The sequence below is a fragment of the Cyclopterus lumpus genome, chromosome 12 (genome assembly GCF_009769545.1).
Source record: "Cyclopterus lumpus isolate fCycLum1 chromosome 12, fCycLum1.pri, whole genome shotgun sequence".
Classification (NCBI taxonomy): Eukaryota; Metazoa; Chordata; class Actinopteri; order Perciformes; family Cyclopteridae; genus Cyclopterus; species Cyclopterus lumpus.
In genome coordinates, this window is record NC_046977.1 from 17,793,600 (window position 1) to 17,816,610 (window position 23,011).

Sequence of the window (23,011 nt, forward strand, 5' to 3'; positions counted from 1 at the left end):
TTTATCACCCTTAACTTTGACCCTTTTACGCTCCAATCCGATCTCTCCACTGTGTTATCACGCCACAGCAACATCACAAGAAAAACACACACAAAGAAAACAAACAATTGCTGCTTTATCGTCTTTGCTTTCACAGACATTTTGTGTGTTTTTATCGACCGACTGCAAAGACTAGAGACGACATTAAACCTAACTGAACACGTGTGTATCTGCATTAATGCGTTTATGTATTTGAGTGTGTGTGCGTGGTGCATTAATGTCTATATGTATGCGTCTCTCGCCCCGTCTCTCTCTCCTGCATCAGTCTACCACCTGTTTTCCCAGAGTTATGACCTCAGCCTGCAGGCGTCTCTGCCCAACACTGCCAAACTACATACAGCTGTGTGTGCGTGTGTGTGCGCGTGTGTGAGTGCGCGTGTGTGTGTTTGTGTGTGTGTGTGCGTGTGCATAAACCAGCAGAAGAGAGAGATAGTGAGAGAGTTGTTACATCTGCAGTTAATGGAACACAAATATATATAGAAAAATCCAAGAGGTAAGAAATTAAGGAAGTGTGGGAAAAGTTACAGAAAGAGATACGGAAGAAATGAAAATGAAGAAAAAGAAAGTGAAGAAAGATTTTGTTTTTAAATAACAAAAAAAGGGGATAGGAGGATAGGCAGTAGTGAAAAGGGAAATGGGTGGATGAAAGAAAGAAATATAAAAGGGTGATGAGGAGAGTGTCATAGAAACTAGGAGGGAGATGGAGTGTGTAAAAAAAGCCTCAGTGCAAACAATGGCTTCATTTAAGACATTACATCACTTCTTCCTCTCGCTTGATTTCATCGCTCATTTGTTGTTGTTTTCTTCAGTACTTCCATTGAGTCGTTTTATTTTCTTTTGGTTCAAACTTTCTGTTTACACTATACACTCACACACACCATACCTAGGCCCCGGGAACTAAACATCCAAGGCTTTTGGGTACCGATCGAAATGGGTTCACACAATCGAGTATTGGAAAGTGTAAAGAACTGTGGGGAGAAGTCTGAGCAGATTCTTGATGCTGTTGACCTGTTCTTCTTAAACATGCTTTATTCGTCATAACCACAAGCTCTCCCTATGCTATGCTGGAAATGCCACGTGGCTGTCGCAGAAAACTTGACAATGGAAACAAAAACAATCAAGAACAAATAGAATTGTCTGGTGATAGTTGAGCAACACATTCTCACCCAGTCTAAAAACACTCTACGCTCCCCTTTCACGTTTTGGACGGGTCAGGGGCGGACGGTCAATTCCCGATTGTTACTACATACGCAGAAATTGACTTTAAATGTTTTCCCGGGCTGAACCGCACATCATCTTGTAAACGGCAAATTATTCTCCGGGGACATCCGAAGAGAAAAAAATACTACACGTGTCTTTTCAAAAGGAAATTTGGTATTTCGTTGTACATTTAAGTACATTTGTGATGGTAACTCACCGATGCGTCGGTTGGTTCTGTATGTAAGTTACTCAACAAAAGTTGACCTGGTTTCACATGGGACACGGCGGTCTATCTCAGTTGCTCTGACCATCTCACACGGATGGGTTTTCATTGGCGTTAGTTAAAAGCTTGGTACGTTTTGCTTTTTTATGCTGAATAAAGAAACTTCCGAGCACACCTCTGGTGGAGCGTTAGTGGACTTAAAAGTTTCTTTGGTCAAGGACCGCCCTACTCACTGTATTGTATGAGATAACTACAGATATAGAAAGCATCCATTAAGTCCAAACTGTCGATTGGGTAATAAACTTTCCGCCTCCATGAGAAAACAAATTCCTCTCCAGGTTTTAGGGAATGGAGAGCAAGGTGGAGGGAAAAGGGCCACCGTCCCATGACTGCAGGGTGAAACGCCACTTCGTGTCTAGCAATTACTGAACACTCAGTGTTCGAATAGAGTTTATTTTATTTTATTTCTTTTCTTTTTTACAGTCATTTTGATGTCCATTAGACCATTTTTACAATAAGTGCAAACCTTCTCCTGCTGTGAGTCTGTCGAGTGAAAATGTCATCAGGGCGAACCGACCCCGGTCCATGGAAAAACCCTTTTCATAGAGTCGCTGTGTTTTCAGTCTTAATGAGTCTGTTAGTCTATCCGCAAATAATCCATAGCCTGAATAAACACACACCCACACACACACAGGTCCTAATGACAGCACAAGGAGCAATTCACAAGCTTCTGTGTGTGTCTTTATTGCGGCCATTAATAAAACTATGGTTTTCAGCACACGTCCTTCACTTCATTTCATTCTCTTTTTCCACGTGTGTATGTATAAGAGCAAGTTCCAAATGCACTTGGAATCATTTCAAGATTGTACAAATATTACCCGTAACGAGAAATTGACTTTAAATGTTTTCCCGGGCTGAACCGCACATCATCTTGTCAACGCCAAATTATTCTCCGGGGACATCCGAAGAGAAAAAAACTGAAAAGCAGTTTGCAAGTGTTTTTCCTGAATTTTAATAACTTCAAAATGACATAATGAATCCAAAACACACTGGGATCTTCATTCCACTTTGGTCAAATCTTTATGGATACCGTTTAATAAGCGGACTTCTGTTTAAACTAACACAACAATGTTAAGGAAGTATTTTCTGAAGTATTTAGTGACCAGAGAGATTACAAATCAGATCCTCTGTAGAACTCCTTAAAAAGCATAAATGTTCTCTTAGTCTTCTTTCTCTAGAGCAGTGCTTCTCGTGAAGGCACTCAAGGGGGTACGTGAGATTAAAAAATATATATATTTAAAATTAGCATCCATTTAAAATATCCTTTCAAAATAATTATTTAAATAAATATTCAATGCACTATAAGTGTAAGCTCATAAACTGAATGTTATGTATTCAATATTAAATCAGACACTGATCAGATGCTGAGCACAACGCTGTGTATTACATCTGTCTTTCAACCAAAAATGATTAGCGCTGGTTAGAGGGTTCTCAGCTGAAGACATATTTCACAGGGGGTATTATGTTTGTTGTTGTTATTTCTTTCTTCATACGCAACGTATAGATGCAATGTTTAATGCTAAATGTAGTTGCAACGTATAACGCAAAGTATAGTTGCAAAGTATAACACGGCGTAAAGATGCAACCTATAACGCAAAGTATAGTTGCAATGATATACACACCATATAATTGCAATATACAACGCAACGTATAATGCACCATATAGTTGCAACGTATAACGCAAAGTATAGTTGCAATGATCTACATACCGTATAGTTTCAACTTATAACGCACCGTATAGTTGCAACATACAACACACCGTATATACACACCGTATAGTTGCAACTTACAACACACTGTATATACACACCGTATAGTTGCAACTTACAACACACTGTATAACGCACCGTATATTTGCACCGTACAACGTAACGTATAACACCGTATAGTTGCAATGTATATCACTGCGTTTAGTTGCAAAGTATAATGCAAAGTATAGTTTCAACGTATAACATATAACATGTCTCTTAGGAGAATTTGTAATTTGTGATTTTGGGCTGTACAAAATAAACTGAAATTGAAATTGTATAGACACAACGTATAACGCAAAGTATGGTTGCAACTTACAACACATTGTATAACACACCATATAGTTGCAACATACAACGCACTGTATAGTTGCAACGTATAACGCACCATATAGTTGCAACGTATAACGCACTGTATAGTTGCAACGTATAACGCACCATATAGTTGCAACGTATAACGCACCATATAGTTGTAACGTATAACGCACCATATAATTGCAACGTATAACGCACCATATAGTTGCAACGTATAACGCACCATATAGTTGCAACGTATAACGCACCATATAATTGCAACGTATAACGCAAAGTATGGTTGCAACTTACAACGCATTGTATAACACACCATATAGTTGCAACATACAACGCACCGTATAGTTGCAACGTATAACGCACCGTATAATTGCAACGTATAACGCACCGTATAGTTGCAGCGTATAACGTGAAGTCTAATCGCAACACGGCACAGGCATGTGCCCGATGAAATCCAGACGTTCCGTTACAACAACGTTGCTTCACTTCCCTGCAGTCAACAAACAATGACCTTCCGAAGGCCGAAACAAAGTTGGGAATGCGTGCCAGTTACAGAGCGCATAAAAATACACGTGAGAGGGGAGAGAGACAGAGGTGGGAGAGAGAGAGAGAGAGAGAGCTGGACAGATGTGCGTGAGAAGAAGATAATCTCTGTCGGAGCCCGCCAGCGTATGAACAAACACACAAACACACATGCACACCACACACACACACACACACACACACACACAGACAGACACTCCCCTCAGGTGCTCTTTATATAGAAAACGACACTTCAAAGTAAATACTTTTAACAAAGACCAGACAGACAAACAGAGAGACAAAGTTTCTGAATGGCATATAATGAGTTATTTTGTGATGTGGCTGTTCATTACAGCCACATCACAAAACTGTTAAAGTAAAATGTCCCAGAGGCCTGACAGATGATGTCACAGTTCTTCTACAGAGAGAGAGAGGTGTTGTCTTGTGTGTTAGTTTGCGTATATGAACATCTGGTGTGTGTGTGTGAGTGTGTGCTTGTGAATATGCAAAAAAAAAAACGTAAAGCACAAGTAAACAAATTAGGTCTGAAAGAACATGTTCAGGCATGTGAGTGTGGTTATGTCGGCAGTGTTTCATAATGCTCTCTCTCTCGCCCTGCTACATCTCCTACGTCACACAGCTGTTTGGTTCTTCATGTTTATTGTTTCAAGTTGACAAAATAAAAAGGAAATGGAAAAAAATATTGCTGCCCATCAGACTTCATACGTTCTCATCTCCTCTCCTTTCCTCTCCTCTCCTTTCCTCTCCTCTCGTCTCCTCTCGTCTCCTCTCGTCTCCTCTTTTATGTTCGGTGCCCTTTTCTCTTTTCATTCCATTTCATTTTAAGTTATTTTAAATAAAGGTTTTTTTTAAAGTAATACCGACTGTTTTCAGGGACTCACCGCTCAGCTTTTTGAAGGCAAAGATATTAGATATTTAAGAATATTTTGGGGAGTGAGATTATTTCAGTGGCAGTGGCCCAAAAAATTGATTTGATGAAATCATCGTAATCTTTTTTTTTTAAGACAAAGCCTGTACATTTGCTCAGTGGCATTTACGAAGCAGCGAAGTCAGAGTATTTTCACCGTGACGACTCGACACTGATCTGCTGTGTGCATGAATCCTTCCTCTCCTCTTCAATTTACATGACTTTACCAACGTCACTATTCTTGCGACCTATATAAATCGCTCTAGGGTATTGCATGTAAAACCTTTAGACTGGTATTTTGGGCCGCACCCCCAGACCTATGATTTATGAAAGCTCCAGAATTTTGGGGATTATAACCCCCTCATAAAAAGTAAAGAATTTTTGAAATTACAGATTCCTGTCACCTTGTTTACTGCGCATCATGTCATTTTCATATCTTCTTGACAGCCTGACTGGCTTTTTTTAAGATATTAAGACTGAGTATGAGCCCCGGTGACATACTGAGTTTGATAAATTTACATTGCTTTAAGTGTTTTTAACAAACAGCTCAATGTGAGGAGCCTTTAGTCATTCAGCGCTATAAAACCTAAACCGTTAATTTAGATTCTGTCATGTGAAATGCATTTGTAAAATGCGCATGGTTTAACTTTGGCCACAACAACACTGAAGACCATTTATAGAGGGACTAATGGGGCTGTCATCCCCCTCACATTCATTCAGTACAAAAACATGCTCTCGGGACCTACCATGAGGGCGTGTCTGTTGGCCGACAGCAGTCCCGAACCGTACCCGCTGCTCAGAGCGCCCATGGCGCCGTTGTGCGTGTGCGCGGCCCCGATGAGGTTGTGCATGTCCCCGTGCCCGCTGGGCATACCTGTCGACGGTCCCACCGCGTGGCTCCGCAGCACGTGGATGGCATCGTCCAAACGCTCCAGACGGTCCTCGATGCGACTTTGCTGCAAAGTGGAGGGACATAGGGGGGATGCCAAATATGGATTAATCCGCTGCTGAAAATAGTCCCCAAAAATGTTTCTGATTGAGAGACTTTTGTTAAAAACTACAGAGACTAGCTGTTTTAGGAAAATTACAACATATTTGTGACATCAATCTTCAGCAGGAGTCAAAAAAGAATGACACTATGACACTTTTGCTTTGGGTCTTTTCATGTCAGGTCAGTAAGCAAAGCAACTACATATACACCTCCATAAAATGGAGGGGAATGGAACTCGTAGATTGGACATGTACACTATGTGGCGTGTGTGTGTGTGTGTGTGTGTGTGTGTGAGCGCATACCAGAGAGTGCAACGGAGCCTCGTAGTTTGGCGACGATGCTCCCTGTCCGCCGTTCCTCGACCAGGCGGCTGAACTGGCAGCTAGGAGAGAGGAGACAAGGAGAGGCATCTTCATTGGAGGTCGGTTGGAGGAACAAGAGGTGAGATTCAGAGAACAGAGCAGGGAGATAGGATGTGAACGGTAGATCTGGGAGTGGGAGCAATAATTAGAGATGTAATGCTTCTTTAGTTTTTTTCTTGTGTTTAGTCTGATTCAAGCATGTTCTGTGATAGACTGCCAGGGTGTAACTGGCTTCTCAACCCGATGCACCCCCCCACTCCAGCGACTCCTGCACAGGCCGCAAGTGTACAGGAAATGGATCAAAGCCAAAACCTCCCCTCCCTTTTAGAAGTCGCGGAAATAAACCACTCAACACACACAAGTTATATACATGCGAGGAGGGTTTAGTCGCTTCTGCTCGGACATAATAAATGTTGAGATGAGGAAGACAAAATGAGAACAAACAAACTCATATCTCACAGCAGAAATGCTAATACCAGGCTTCTGTCTTTGTGAGAAGAAAGAAAAGTGGTTGATTAGCATGGGCCCTAATAAACAAGCTTTTGTGTCTCTGTTCTTTTCTTGCTTTTGTGTTTGCGGCCGCTCTGAAGGGGGTCGCGTCTGAATCGACAGGTCTCATTAGCTGGTAGACAGCGACTTGTGTGAATGTGAGGCTCTGAGCGTTTGGCGGGCTTCAAAGCGCCGACCTCGCCCACGTCGCCGCAGAGAACGTTTTTTTTGAGGGCCGTCCCTAAAGGTATCGGGTCCGGTGGATAGTTGTGGATCAACGTGTGCAGGTTTTAAAGGTGTGTCTCTTCTATTCACCAATACTCTGGTGGGGAATGGAATTTAGTCTGTGGGTAAAAATGATACTTGCATTTTTGGTATTCTTACCTCAACTCTCTCGGCCTTTCTTTTTGTTAAATGGCTTGTACGAGTGAGCCGCGTCAGATTCGTCAATGACCAGGCTAAACGCGCTGAATGCCAATGACCAACGGCCCGGTGATACCACGAAAGGCGACGTGTCCTCGACCCATATTGAAGATCCGTAAAGGAAAAGTCTCTTGTCTTTATAGGCGCCAGCAGCAGAATTAAAAGGCAAATAGCGAATGCTGTTAATGTCACCGCAGGGTCACTGACATAAAGAAGAAATGGTTCCATTTAGTTCCCCAATGGTTCCACAGCAAGGCCATTGATGACTGCGGCAGGGAGCGAGGTCCAATGATTTAAGATGTTCATAGTGATATTGTAGAAGGTGTCGCTATATCGCATGGTGATATCGTTAGGCTGTGTGGATACATTTTTAAATATTTTAGCCCATAATTGAAATGGCAGAGTCAAACAGGATGATGTCAACATCATTATAAGGAGTAACTTATACGGGGCTTTCAAACTCAAAATAGCTTGAAATCAATAAAATATAGAATCCGGAAAAACTTAGCAGCAACCCAAGAAATAAAAAGATTCAAGAAAATTGGTGAATGTGACAAGTTCGAACTCACTTATCCCAACAGAGTGAAAGTGAGTTAGAACTTGTCGCATGTGGCCCATCCCCCATCACTCAGGGTGAATCCTTAGGACACACTGTGAGGCGTTTATTGGAAATACTTTCAACACTATTCTATAAAAGTCATATTTCAATGCTGTGAGCGCCAAAACTCCATTCACATCTATTGTGTTGGTGCATGAACGTGCATCCCAGAAACAGAAACCCAAAATATCTGGAAAACTGTAAAGTACACGGAAGCTCGATGATAAACCACTGTAGTTAGCGATGTGGCTTTCTCGTTGTTTTCAGATTTTTTCTTTGAGCAACGTACCTGTTTGAATTAACCCTTTAATGCGTGTGTGTGTGTGTGTGTGTGTATTCTTGCATTAATTCATTCTAGAAAGCTAATCTGAAGACTGAGGAGGCGAAATGTAATTTTAAAGTCACATTGTTTTTTAGAAATATAATCATTAATTATTTAATAATTAATTTAAGTTCCGACTAATTATTGAAAAAAACTAAACAAATTGAATTTGTTTTTCTTTTCTGAATTACAGTTTGCCAATGGTCATTTTTTGTTATAAAATTGCAATTATCCTTTCACGATAGCTAAAGTTATTCCATCCCACGTCGAACCAGCCGCAATGCATCGAGTATATTCAATACCACCCGTCCCATTTGGCTCTCTGAGGGCTGTTTAACCATCATTTCAGTCAATAAAGAGTTATAAAAGGGATACACATGTTTAATGTCAGTTGGAATCAACTGAAATTGCCTCAGTTTGAAAATCTTCGATTGTTGCTTTTATCCAGTCAGGTGAAAGAAGCGTTCATGACACTGGCAGATACATTTTTTTTTCTCATTTCATTTTTCTCTTTCCTCGTTTTCCTCTTGATTTCTACTCATTCTCCTTCTCTCCCTGCTAATGCCTCCTTTATGATCATATCCCGGTTCGTTGTTGTTTTTGCTTCCTCTTCTCGCCTTTCTTCTCTTGTCTTTGCCTTTCAACACATCCACTCCTTGTGTTCCTCCCTATTTTCGCTTCCTTTTTACACTTCCTTTTGTTCCCTCTCATTTCCTTTTTTTCCTCCTCTTTTTCCTCCTTCCACCATCTCCTCTCTCCTTTATTACCCATTCTTCCCCCTCCTCATCTACGTCTCCTCTTACCTCGTCTCTGCCCTCACCACTGATCTCTCCTTTGTAACTCGGATCTCATCTCATTAGCTTGTGTTTCTCCCCTTTTTCTTAATTGTCTTCCCATTTAGTCCCACAGTCTTTTCTCTCCCTTCTCCTTTATTCATAATACACGCTCATTACCATATGCTAATTAATGAATAATCACCTGGGTACATTCATGTGCAAATACAAATATATGTATTAAACGGCAGGGTAAATTATTCAGAGTCCGACTCTGTAAAACACCCCTGCAGAATTAGCCTTAATAACAATGTGCATGTAGTTTGCTCTAATAGGCGTCATTTCTAATTTGTAAAAAGTGAAGTAACTCCGACACAATAATAAACACCAATTATGATTTAGTAGGCAATATCCGAGGCAGCTATAATGACGGAGGGGGGCAGAGGGGGAGAAGGAAGAGGGGAGGGGGAGCCGGTAGGTTTGCGAACGATTTGTCGAAGTGGTGCTCATAATTAAAGCTATCAGTCACGAGGTGCGGCTCCGAAATATCAAACGGTGTGTGTAGCGACAATTAGAGGAACCTTCGACACAACTAATATTAGGTAAAGTCATTTTTCACTTTACGGAGCACGGAGAGTTTACAGCCGCCAGGAGGAGTAATTGGTGGAAACAAGAGGAGGAGGAAAAGGAGGAGAAGGAGGAGGAGGAGGGTATGGAGAGAAGTCACAGCATCTATAATGTGTTTTCATGGTCCTATTTTACGCTACGTGATGGCACTTAAAAATAAGAAATTTATTAATATAAATGACATAGCTCTAGCTAAATGTGCTGTTTTTAGTTTGTTTACTTAAAATGTATTCTTTGTATTTATTTCTTACTTCTTCTTCCCATGGCTGTATTCAAGTCTCAGAACATATGGAACAAGTTCAAGTCTCAAGTCATTTGGAAGAAGTTCAAGTCTCAAGTCATTTGGAAGAAGTTCAAGTCAAGTCTCAAGTCATTTTAAACAAGTTCACGTCTCAGGGCATTTGGAACAAGTTCAAGTCAAGTCTCAAGTCATTTTAAATTTTGAACAAGTTCAAGTCATTTGGGACAAGTTCAAGGCAAGTCTCAAGTCATTTGGGACAAGTTCAAGGCAAGTCTCAAGTCATTTTAAACAACTTCAAGTCAAGTTCAAAGTCCTCATGTTGATGATTTGTGAATGTCCTACTCCAGTCCAAGTTAGTTCTTTTTTTTCCCATCTGTGGTTGTTTGTTGTTTGACGATGGTGTCTTGTGATTGGACGGTAAGTGTCATGTGCTACCTGTAAGGGAGGGCGGGGAGCCGACTGGCGTGGAGGGATTTGACGAGTAGCTGTTGTTTGTGTGGTCCGGAGAGTAGATCTGGAGAAAAACATCAATAAAAAAGTCAGAAAAGCATGTAGAACAATATCGATGGAATGATCACAAATCCAAAAGACACAAAAAGTTGAACTTTTTTTTTTTTTTAAACTTAGCATTGACATAAAACTAAACAGATATATTACATGTATATGTTGTGTGTATGTTTGTGTGTGCTGCACTTACGGATGCGAGTGCTTTCCCTAAGGCATCCCCTGTCTGAGAGCTGCTGGCTGCTGCACTCGGCGCTCTGTTAGCTGTGACACACACACACACACACACACACACACACACACACACACACACACATCAGGAAGAAGAGGGATGTGTTCTTGTAAATAGGATGTTGTTAACTACATCAAAACGTATTCATTATGCCTGTTCCACCTAGAAATCCAATTCTGTTACTTTCATTAATCCATTTGTCTTCCTTGTCCGCACATGAACACACACACACACACACACACACACACACACACACACACACACAGTTGTGCCTGGTTTTACTGTGCAGTGATTGAAACAAGGAGTGGAAGAAGTGGTAGCTCCCAATGTGTTTTGTTATGCAGGTGAATGTTGTCCAAAGGATATTAATTCAAGAGGCCTGTGTGTACCACACAGATGTTAGTCTGATGGTGGCGGCGGACCACAATGCATCTCTTCTGTGGTGTATTTAACACTTTGGCAGAGCACGGTTATATCAAACTTGATGGTGCGTCACGGCTAATATGAAGGTCTGTTTTCCGCGTGGAGCAAATTCTCGTTGTGTCAGAGTTCACCAAACAGTGTGTGAAAGTCTGGAGTTGCCTCAGCTCCTCACTTGAATACACTCAAATTGCGATTTGTTGACTTCGCACCAAAGTTAGAAAATAGTGGTGTGTGACCAGGCTCATCTTTAAACACCGACTAGAGTCAGAGACCGAATCCAACAGGAAGCCACGTCTAACGCCTCGTCACATTTTCACTCACTGACTGCAAAGGGTGGTCTTCAATATGACTAAATCTGTTTCACACACTTAAAGAGCGCTGAGGCCACAGAGGAAGGAAGTGACCTCACAGGACCAGATGAGCGCCCACACACACACACACACACACACACACACACACACACACACACACACACACACACACACAGAGACTGAGGCAGAGGATCTCATCTCTCCTGATAGCAGATCCCAGATGGAAAGTTTATGCTCGCACACACAAGTTAGACACGTGCCCTCCACACACACACACACACACACACACACACACACACACACACACACACACACACACACACACACACAGCAAAACACGTCCTTTCATGGCAAATTAATCCATTACAGAAATTGGCAGGACTGTACCTCTTTAAGCTGTTATAGAGAGAGAGAGAGAGAGAGGAAGCAGCATATGTTTTGGGGTTAAAGCCTCATGTCTCACTCACGCCATACCGCTGGCCTAGTAAACCATCCAAGGGATTACAGTTATACACAAACACACGCACGCACAAACACATGGACGCACGCACGCACACACACATCCACACACACACACTTGTATCCTGACTTGACGCATAATTTAGAACACATGCAGTAGAAAATCTTTATAATTTTTTTTTTATCTTATCGCTGCCAAAGGAGGGCATTCAGAAAATGTTTGTATCATACTTTAAAAAAAATATAAAATCATATTATTGTAAAATCTGTTATTTCGTTTTTTAGAGTCGTATTTCTTTATTTGTTTCTGTTTATGCTTGCTGGCCTGTAGTTTCTTTGCGGTGTCTCGATTCCATATTCCATATCAGCTATATATTACTATTCATAGCAAACAGTTTTTTTGCATCTCGTATACAAGGAATCAAGGAATCAAAAAGGAAAATGAACCTATTTTACCAACATGAAATAAAGATGTGATTTAAAGATGTTTTTACTTCCTCTTGGAAGTAGGGCTGCAGCTAACAGTTTTCATTGGGATTAATCTGCTGGTTGTTTGGTCGATAAAACATTATAAAGGTCCAAGGTAGCGTCTGCAGATGGCTGGTTTTGTCCGTCCAATAGTTCAGAACACTTGATTATTAAAACAGTTGCCGATTTATTTTCTGTCAATCGACTAATCGCTGAATCAACTAACCGCTGAAGCCCAAAAAAAAGGAAGCTCAGTCAGTCATTATCGTGGTACTAATAATCCACTTCAGTTTTTCGTGGACACGGCCAACACTGTTGAGGTACGTGCTTTGGTTCTGCCCACGTTTCCTAAAGATCACGTTCCAAAATCGAGGAAAACGTTTGTCATTAGAAACGTATTTGAGATGTTTACTTCTGCGGAAGTCAACGTAGGGAAAAGGTTGGGGTGAATAGGTGGGTCGAACAGACACAGGACTTTCACCTAGGAGACCGCAGTTAGTGTTCCGAGACACCAAAAGTTAACTTGACTTATTTTAAATTCACGTCTGTTTCTTGAATAACTTAAAATCGAACCACGATGACTAAACCTATAATGTAGGAGTTTTGCTGTACGTTTTTTTTTTTTTTTTTTTCACTTCATAACGGTAACCACGTGTTTGAAACAGTTTGAAACGTGCAACCGTTTACGCCACAGTGTCATTGAGTATGCAGTTCAGTCGTATGGGAACACGAGTTTGTAGGAGGCGAGGTCGGTTGGTTTTGTAATACCTTCAGGGGCGCCACCTGCCGCACGTCATCGAGAGCTGAGGAGTACGAGTCTGTGGTCCCGCCGACAGAGAGAATGATTGTTTCAGAGCTCATTATTAAAATCACTTGTAACCGGCACAAATCCACGGCGGCCACAGTGGCTGCTGCTCTCTGTGGAGACAACTCACTTCGCTTGTTTACTCGCACAAATCGGACCGACGCAGAGAATGGGCCTGTGAGCGCCGCCCGTTTGAAGTGTACACATCATACGTTTGCATTTAAAGCGACAGCATCATGTTTTTTTTATTAGCTCCATGTTGTGTTTACACTCATCTGCTCTGGCTCGTGTGTGCATGTGTGTGTGTGTGTGTTTGTGATAGCTTCGTGGAATGTTGGAGACGTCTTCCCATGAAAACTAACTTTCAATCTGTTTCTTATTGCTGGTCCTATTTGTTCTATGGGACTCAAAGCAAGGGGTCCATATGGCATGCGGTGTGTGTGTGTGTGTTCGTGTGTGTGCGTGTTGGTGATTCCAAAGTCAAGCCAAAACGGAGTACAACTGTTCCTTCAGTTTTTCACCGCCCGCCTTTTCCCTCCGACGGTGAGGTTTGGTTATTAAGTGGTTTAAATCATCCGGAGTCGTATCACAGTTCTAACTGGTTATGTGGAGGTAAAACAAAAAATGGAAATGATGTGTTTCTTTTTAAAATGATCTGGTGTGCTTACACACAGCACACAGTCAAAGTCATCAGTCAAACTCAAGTCCCAAGTCCTTACTGTTGTGACCTGAGTCCAAGGCTTTGTTTCAAGGCATTCAACGAGTGGAGACCGTGACGCAACCTCATGCTATTGCACGGATTAACTGGAGTCAAACACACGCGCGGGTGTCTTACCCATGATGCTTTCTGTGCCGTTGGTGGAAGCGGTGCACGAGGCGGTGCTGTAGTGGTTTCCCCCTCCGCCGCTCCCTTCCCCTCCTCCCCCCGCCGCTCGGTGGAAGCTGGACATGGGGGGGAGGCTGGAGTTGATGTCTGCAGACGAGTGCGACGGGTAGCTCTGCAGAGAGATGGAACTGAATGAAAGTTCAAGGGGGAGACGCTGCAGGGGAAAGTCCCCCACTTTGATTACACTGACACTGGACACGTTGAAATGCTGTTCAAATGTGTGAATGAGGCATCGCCGGATTAAACACGTGCACATTGGAACATTTCCAGAACAGAAATCTGAACATTGCATAAAATCAGGTTCAACATTCTTTTAATGTTTTGTTGAAATATTAAAGCCACTCCATATATCATTCCATAATACCTAAAATAATGTGTTTAGTAAATGTTCTATAAATCAAGCTATGCATGATATAAGAAGGAAAGTGTAAAGTTTAGTGTATGTGCTACTGAAGTGGAGATTGAGAAAAAGTATGTATTGAAACATTACATGCATGTTGAAGAAACGACAGAATGTGTATGTCTTTCTATGTTTAAACAAACACATTTTCCATATCTAATGCTTACTTAAAAATATTTAAAAAAGAAACATGAAAGAGAAGGAAGATATAATGTTTACAATATGGAAGTGCTTTATGTGTCGTGACATTTAAGGGAAAGCTGACTTCCCAAAGTGTCACGACCTGTACACAATATGTTTTCTGGTGGGATGGCAAAGGCATATCTACCGACCCAACAAACGAGTACTAGCCAATCAGAGACAGAGTGGGGCGGGGCATGACTTTCGCTATCTGAGGACAAAGTGGCAACCTGTACAGACCCCGGTGTTTGTGCACACTGGGATTCACCCTTATACTCACCAATCTGTCGTGAGGGTGAATCCCGCAGTAGGAGGAGCTCTGGGTGGGGCCGTGGGACGAGTTCCCGCCCCCCAGCATGCTGCCGTGGTAACCCTGCTGGCTCATACTGCTGCTACTGCTGCTCCAGGGGTCGCCGCTGTGGTGACCGTCTGACATAGAGGGAAAGGAGAGAAGACAGGTACATGTGAGTTTGGGCTAAGTGAAAAAAGTTAGTCTGGAGCCTTGCTGGTGATTATAGATCAGAAGAGGCAAACATCGTAATCAGCAGGTCAGACTTTTTTATTGTTATCGTAATTTACATCCAAACTGTTAGACGCACGTTTTGAATGCAGCCATTGGAAGAAATGGCCGCGCGTGAAAGCAGCGTTACCTAGCAACGTCCACACCAGCGTAAGAGTTTGCGAGCAAACAACTCCTCATCTTTGTTGTTGAGGATTTCAGCCGAAAAAAATCTGTCCACATCGTGCATGATCCAGTATAAGCTCAGGAATCCGCTGCAGGGAGATCTGATGTGTGTGTGTGCATGTGTGTGTGAGTGTGTGTGTGTGTGTGTGTGTGTGCGTGTGCGTGCGTGTATGTGTATGTGTGCCTGTGTGTGTGTGTGTGTGTGTGTGTGTGTGTGTGTGCGTGCATGTGTGTGTGTGTTCACAAGTACCTGGCATGAAGAACGAGCTTGGGAAGCCAGCGCCGGGAGGTTTGGAGGAGGGGTAGCCCGGTGAGTCCCTGTTGTAGTCCGCTGTACTGGCAGACGGAGCGTACACCTGCAACACAGAGAAACACACGGCGTCGGTCAGGGATCAGAACACGACTCGCTCTCGTGGAGCTTGCGGCCCAAACACACGACATGAGGCTCAGCGGGGGAGCGGCTTCGGACAGAAGTCATCTTCCAGCGTGATTGACAACTCCTCAACTCGAGATGTCAACGACACACCCCTTCCTTAACTGTCATTGATCTTTGCTTTTTATTTACTGCGAACCTTGTCTGTTAATATTCATGGTTTCCTAATTTTGTGAATGAAAGAGCACTTTTTAAAATTTACAAGAATAAGTAAAAAATGTGATGTTATGTTTTATGTTTGTCTTATATATATATATATATATATATATTAATATATACTTTTATTGTCAAAAAAGAAATTGCAAATTAAGCTTATTTGTTAGTTTTGAAACAATTGAAAACAATCTTTTAAACATTATTAAACATTATTTTAAAAGCAAGATATATAATACAATCAAAATAATACAATTTTTGTATGAAAGTATTTATAAAATTATCTTCATATATCGTTTATAGCTTATAAAAAAAAGTAAATGGGTGTATATAAAGCATGTACATTATTTTAATTGTCTTACATTTTGCTAAATTAATAGATGTGTATCTTTGTACTTTTCAAAGGGCTTCAACTTATTTAAGGTTTTTAAAAATTGCAAACAACAGATTTGCAAACAAAAAATTACTTAAAAATGATAAGATCTTAACAATGTATTGTTACTGTAACTGATAATGTTATTTCATTTAAATATATAGTAATATTAAAGAGATAAAAAACTTATTTTATATAGAATAAGTTGAGTGCTGAAACTCTGTCAATCCAACACGTTCTGACCATGGTAACCATAACGATGGTGGCCACACTGCACGCCACATTTGGCTAAATGACTGACATCATGTTCCCAGACATACACAAAAGCCACGACACATTTTCTGTCCCACCCCCCCTGTTCAGACTAGCTTGAGGACTGGAAAAAGAAAAAGCTGCTCTCAGAGGGGCATCAGTCGTGCAGCAGAATCGCAGTAAAACGTGAGAGCAACCAGAACCAGCCGCCTGTCATCGCTAAAAAACAGGTGACGTTGTTCCTTAGCAGAACACAATGCCTGTGTTTGGTCATGCCTTCGACTGGGGGACCCCGCAGCATGCCTGTGTGTGTGTGTGTGTGTGTGCGTGTGTGTGTGTGTGTGAGCGTGTGTGTGCGCGCGCATAGCGTGCGAACACTCAGCCATGACGCTAGTCCGCGCCGCATGACGCAAACCCTGGAACAGCTGCTGAAAGCGCTCCTCTCCACTCTCCGACTTCCCCACTGATTCCCATCGAAATGAAAAGGCCCGGCTCCACAGCTACCCCCTAATCTACTGCGATCCCCGAGAACAGACATGAGCCGCTTTGTTAACTTCAGAGCATTTGCATGCGGATGGAACACAGATGCGGCGAAAGAGAAATATGATGATAAAATGCAGACAGAAGAAATGAAAGAGAAAGACGTAGGAGAAAGACACAAAATAAACACTCGGGGGCACTATAAAAAAAAAAAGAATAATAATAATAATAAATACATAAAAAAAGCATTGTCTCACTTCCCACACTCTCCCTGAGAGATATTATTAAAAACAGAAAACAAAAACCTCCTGACTCTTTTGTCGGATCACTAGAAGGTTGTTAGCTTTCAGCTTTTAATTCTGAGAGGAACAAAAAGAAAAAATCCAATTTCCTTTGAGTTTTATGTTCTTAATGTAACAGGACCAAATGTGACCAAATCTAAGAAGGAATCTCAGAGAGGGGGGGGGTGTAAACCCGATTGCCACCGGGTATTACATTACATTACATTACATTACATGCCATTTAGCTGATGCTTTTATCCAAAGCGACTTACAATAAGTGCATTAAACCATGAGTCCAAACTCAGAACAACAAGAATCAAGCAAGTACAATTTCTTCAATAACGTTAAACTACAGAGTACTATCCGTAAGTGCCATTTAAGTGCTACTAAAGTGCTAAACTACAAAGTGCAATCGGTAAGGGACATTTAAGTGCTACTAGAGTGCTACTACGGCTCTACCTTCCCTATTCAAGGTATAGTCGAAAAAGATGTGTTTTTAGTTTTAGTTTGGGTATTTCACACACTGAATAAGTGCCACTGCACTGAACTTTGCAACAATACTCTAAATGAGCCTGTTGGGGTTCTCAGGAAAGGACCTAGGGAGTAAGGGCCCAAGGGGGAGCCGGGAGGCACCTTTGCGAAGGGATTCAGCGGGATTATTGAAAAGCTACTGGCCCAATTTTCAGGCCACTGGGACACTGGATCTGAGGAGCAAGGGACACTGGGAACTGTGGGAATGAAAGACTGAGGTCAGAAAAGACACAACTAACCACACACACACACACACACACACACACACACACACACACACACACACACCGTTGCAGACGCACAAACGTAAATACACAGTTGCGAGGTGCTAAGTGGAGCTAATCATCTGGGAGATGCCTGGTGCCTTAACCACAATGCACCTTGCCAGAGTTTTAAGGATGCAAATCCGTCAGTCTCTACACTCGCACACACACACACACACACACACACACACACACACACACACACACACACACACACACACACACACACACACACACACACACACAATGTCTGTAGATGTCATTAGACCTCAACTAAAATCCCCCCGAACTTCCTCCTTCTCCTCCTCCTCTTCCCCTCTGAGAACTGAGTGTTCTGATGATAAAACCACATTTATTGACCCAAAGCATGTACGCTCTCACACACACACACGCACACACACACACACACATGCTTATGTTGTCATGGAGAAAACTTAGATTTATGTCTCACGCCGCCCCGGCATATTTTCCCATTGAATATGTTGTTCGACTGGTGACGAAAGACTGTGATTTGTGTGTATAAGTGTCTGTGTGTACGTGCGTGTGCGTGTGCATTTACGTAATAGTGTGTGTGTGCACGTTGGTGTGTGTGTGTTATGGACAGACAGAAACAGGTGCAGAGTGTGTTCAAGCCGGAGGAATGCAGAGAGACACAATAACAAACTTGCTTCCTGCAGTCTGTAACACACACACACACACACACACACACACACACACACACACACACACACACACACACACACACACACACACACACAGCAGTATCAGCATTCCCACAGTTAGTAGCAGGCGGACCTCGAGCCAATCAGAGAGACCCTTGACAGTTTTGTCATTTCATTGACAACTGGCCACAAACCAGAGAAAAGTAACAAGAACAGCCAAAGAACCCTAAAGACAAACCAGTCACATCGGCAGCAGAACATTAAGCCCCATTCTAAGTACAACCAGACGTCATCAGAACCGATATGACCAGTTATGATCCGGACCACTATAGAAACAAGTTTGGAGCACACAAAATCAGTAAAAACACCAATAAAAATATGGAACCACTTCTGCAGAGTAGTTGTTGTGTGACTAACCAGTGGAACCAGTACAAGTAGGGTCTGTACCTCAGTAGAAACCTGGTTGTGTAATAGGAGCTGCATTGACACCAGTTAAACTCATTCTCTGTGTAATGACTCAATGGAACCACCTCTGTATTAGGATATGAAGCTGTTGAAACAGGTTTTGTAAAACTATGATCCGTAACCGCAGTGGAACCACATAAACCAGCTCTTTGGACCACAACAGAAGCCCGATAGAACCCTAGTTATTGCACCACCGGCAGAAACCAGTGGAATCAGTTATCTACCGTATACCGGAGCCGGAACCTGCTGATCAGCATCTGTTCTGTTTCTACTTTGTGACCGATCAGAACACAGTCCACCTGGTTCAAACCGGTTCCACCTGTTACCAAACATAATGGAACCCAGTGGAACCAGTCCTGTACACTAGTAGTTGTATTACAACAGAAACCAGATAGAACCCTGTACAATAGTGCATGGAAACCAGTGAAACCAGTCACCGCATTACAACAGAAACAGAATCCAGTTGAACCAATCCCTGCCTCCCTGCCAAGAAGCATAACACAAACTAGTTGATAACTTTCCACAGAAACCAGTAGCAGAGCACCACAGTGGGAGCCCTGAACGGAGCGGGTTGTGGAACCCCGCTGGGTCGGGATGTTGAACAAGGATTGGGAGAAACATCCCAAGATCGCATCAAAGCGTCACCCCTGGCAACATGAGACCATAAAGGCACATTCCTCACGGAGCTGAGACGACACACACAGACACGTCTTCAGCAACCTGTAGTCCTATGTAGTACACATGTAGTACTACATGTAGTGCACATGTAGAAGAATATATTGTAAAATGAATGTCCAATTATGTAAAAGTAAATGTGATCGAGGTCATTTCCAAATATCATACGATAAGTCGATAACGCAAAATATATTCAGGCCACTTCCATACATCGTACAATCAGTCGGCAACATCTCAATATATCGAACGATGAACGATAATAGGTCTATTGACGACCGACAAAGTATATTTGGGGACTCATTTAAGCGCTTTTCATTTGAACTTTTTTTCATCCATGCAAGAGAAAGACGGCGTCCTCCACCGCCCAGGCAGCGGACAATCTCCCGTACGTGGTGGAAGCTGACCATCGCACATGCTCGGCAGAGAAATCCCAGTTGTGTTCTGTTCCTAATTTTAATTTTTTTATTTAAACTTTATTTAGCCAGGCGAAACAGATTAAGAACACATTTTTATTTACAACTGTGGCCTAACACGAGGCTGTGAATCTCAGAGCTCTTCAAACACCTTGTTATGTAAGGAGCCGAGCTGGGAAGGATAGCTTTAAGTTAACAATAGAACTCAGCTGGGTTGGCGCCCCGCTGATCTACCAACAACAACAAAAATCGGAAGAGCCAAAAAGGAAAAAGCCCACGGGACGTTAAATTTACGCCACATTTACAAAACAGAAAAAAAAGCAATAATAATAACAACAGAGAGGCTAAAAACAGAATGTTTCCATGTTTCAGTTCTAACTTGTTGACAGCGACGGGAACCCCTGAAGAGTTTTGTCAGCCTGGAACCAGAATGGAAAGAACAATAAATGGAACAAAGCGAAATGCTTAAAGTTGGCTCCTGATGAAAAAGAAGACAGTAAAATGGAAAGAAAGGAAGAAAAGAAGAATGGGCCTTTTTGTCTCTGTTTGGGCTTTTGATGCTTCTTCTCTCCGTTATTGTCTCCAAATGTGGGGAGCATCTGTTCAACCTCTCCGCCTCGCCTCCTTCCTGCCACCCCTCTGCTCTGGCAGAAAGAGGAAGGGGAGAAGCTCCTCCAGCTCTTGTGACTGAGTGAATGTGAGTCTGATTGTCTGTCTGATTGTCTTTCTGTGTGTGTGTTTGCCTGCCTGTCTGCCTGTCTGTCTGTCTGTCTGTCTGTCTGTCTGTCTGCCTGCCTGTCGGATTGTCTGTCTGTGTGTGTCTGTCTGTCTGTCTGCCAGCCTGTCTGTCTTCCGACTACAGAAGCGGTTCCTAGCCTCAGACTATGTAATCCTAACGATAGTCCATTTGATTCCCTCCCTGTATGTTTCATGTAGAAACGACTGGTGGGCAACTGGAGATGGACTTCTCGTCACCGTCCTCTCCTATCGTTTCCGACTCTCTTGATCTCTTGTCCTTCTCTCTTCTTGTCTCTCCCCTCCTCTCATCTCTTATTTCCTTCTTTCCTCTCTCCTCCTCTCTTGGTTCCTTCTCTCCTCAATGGGTCAAACATCACTACACTTGTGCCCTCTGCGGCTCTCAAATCTTGATGTGCAGGCCGACGATCCGGTTTTGTTTTCACTTCCCGTTTCAGTCGATACACTTGAAAAGAAAAAAAAGGCCCGATCCCTCTTTCTCACACAGAGTTTACCACGCTTCATCCAAAGCAGATGTGCTGGAATGTGAACACTCAAAGGAGCAGTCACGAAACCTTTTCACAGACATGCACGCACGCACACACACACACACACACACACACACACACACACACACACACACACACACACACACACACACAGTCAGCTGCACTTGTGCCTGTCCAATTGCCCCCCCCTCCCTTCCTCTCTGTCCTCTCCCTCTCTCTCCTCCAACATGCTGCTTTCGCTTTCGTCTCGCCTTCACTCGTCTGCGGGCGAACACCACCGCGCCACAGGATGCGCAAACAATGGAGGGGGACGCGCAGAAAAACACGCGACACACAACTTCAACCGATTAGCGGCTCATTTACCCCGTCAAAGTTTGTTTTTATTTATTGTTTAAGCTGCTCAGAAGCAAATCCACCCAGCCATGCACCGTGTCCATGTCCCCCGGAACACCTGTAGACGCGCCTCTTCATCTCTCCGCTCACCGCGTACCTGTTCGCGCCGCCGCCGCCGCCGCGCGCCGAGCCCCGTCCGGAGGCACATGTGGGAGAGCGGAAATCAAACGCGCCGCAGACGGATCAAACACACATTTTTCTTGGGGGGGGGGGGGGTTCTGTTTTTTAGATGTATTTTTATAGCGGAGATCTGAGCCACTGCCCTCGGAATCCTCTGAAGGTTAATTATGTTCCCGATTCCAAACACATGGATGGGGAAAACACTGCAAGTGTGCGCGCGTGCGTGTGTGTGTGTGCGTGCGTGTGTTGAGCGTGTGTATGCGCGCGTGTGTGTGTGTGTGAGAAAGCGGAAGGAAATCCCACCCACCACCTCGAGCCGAGCCCTTTATTCTACCAACCTGCAATTGCACTAATGCGTACCAGATGCGCGCGCACACACACACACACACACACACACACAAACGGACACGAATACACACACACACACACACACACAGATAGAGTTTTGAGCATGGCTGCATAATTGACTCCATATGATGCAGAGAAGAGGGAGAGACAACTCAAAAGAGAGAGGAAGTAAAGAATCAGAGGACATAAAAAGAGGAAGTTTATGAAAAAGAGGGAGGGATTTAAAGATGGGGAGGGAAAGACAGAGAGGCTTTGTATTTATTTTTAAAAGCATAATGACCACGTGGAAAAAGAATCCAAAGTATAAATAAAACATGAAAAAAAGGGAAACAATAAGTATATCAAGAACAACACCACACCAATAAAAATAATTATTGAAATAAAATAAAGAAAACAAATGAGACACAGACAAAAGGAGGGACAAAGGGTGCGAAAGTCATGATGGAAACACAGAGCTCACTTAAAGACAGAAAAAACACACACACACACGCACGCACACACACACACACAAACACACACACACACACACACACGCACACACACACACACGTACACACTCCGTGAGTAATTGAAAACATCCAGAGCCTTCACACACTCAGAGAGTTTCATGGACCGAAACACATTCTTCAACTCACTTGTAACGGAACACACACGCACACACACACTCATATACACACACACACACACACACACACACACACACACACACACACG

The 23,011-nt window shown here is 42.8% G+C and overlaps 1 protein-coding gene across 9 annotated transcripts in view; it reads right to left on the bottom strand.

The window, feature by feature from the left end:
• The window catches only part of LOC117740040 (transcription factor 4-like), a 203,984-nt gene that overhangs the window by 20,547 nt on the left and 160,426 nt on the right, over nucleotides 1–23,011 (bottom strand). For all 9 annotated transcript variants that reach the window (XM_034546168.1, XM_034546162.1, XM_034546165.1 and 6 more), the window contains 7 exons: nucleotides 15,462–15,567; nucleotides 14,807–14,955; nucleotides 13,896–14,058; nucleotides 10,556–10,626; nucleotides 10,294–10,372; nucleotides 6,326–6,405; nucleotides 5,779–5,988 (listed from right to left, as the gene is read on the bottom strand). In XM_034546168.1, coding sequence (XP_034402059.1) covers nucleotides 5,779–5,988; nucleotides 6,326–6,405; nucleotides 10,294–10,372; nucleotides 10,556–10,626; nucleotides 13,896–14,058; nucleotides 14,807–14,955; nucleotides 15,462–15,567 — 858 coding nt within the window. The remainder of the gene's footprint in view (nucleotides 1–5,778; nucleotides 5,989–6,325; nucleotides 6,406–10,293; nucleotides 10,373–10,555; nucleotides 10,627–13,895; nucleotides 14,059–14,806; nucleotides 14,956–15,461; nucleotides 15,568–23,011) is intronic.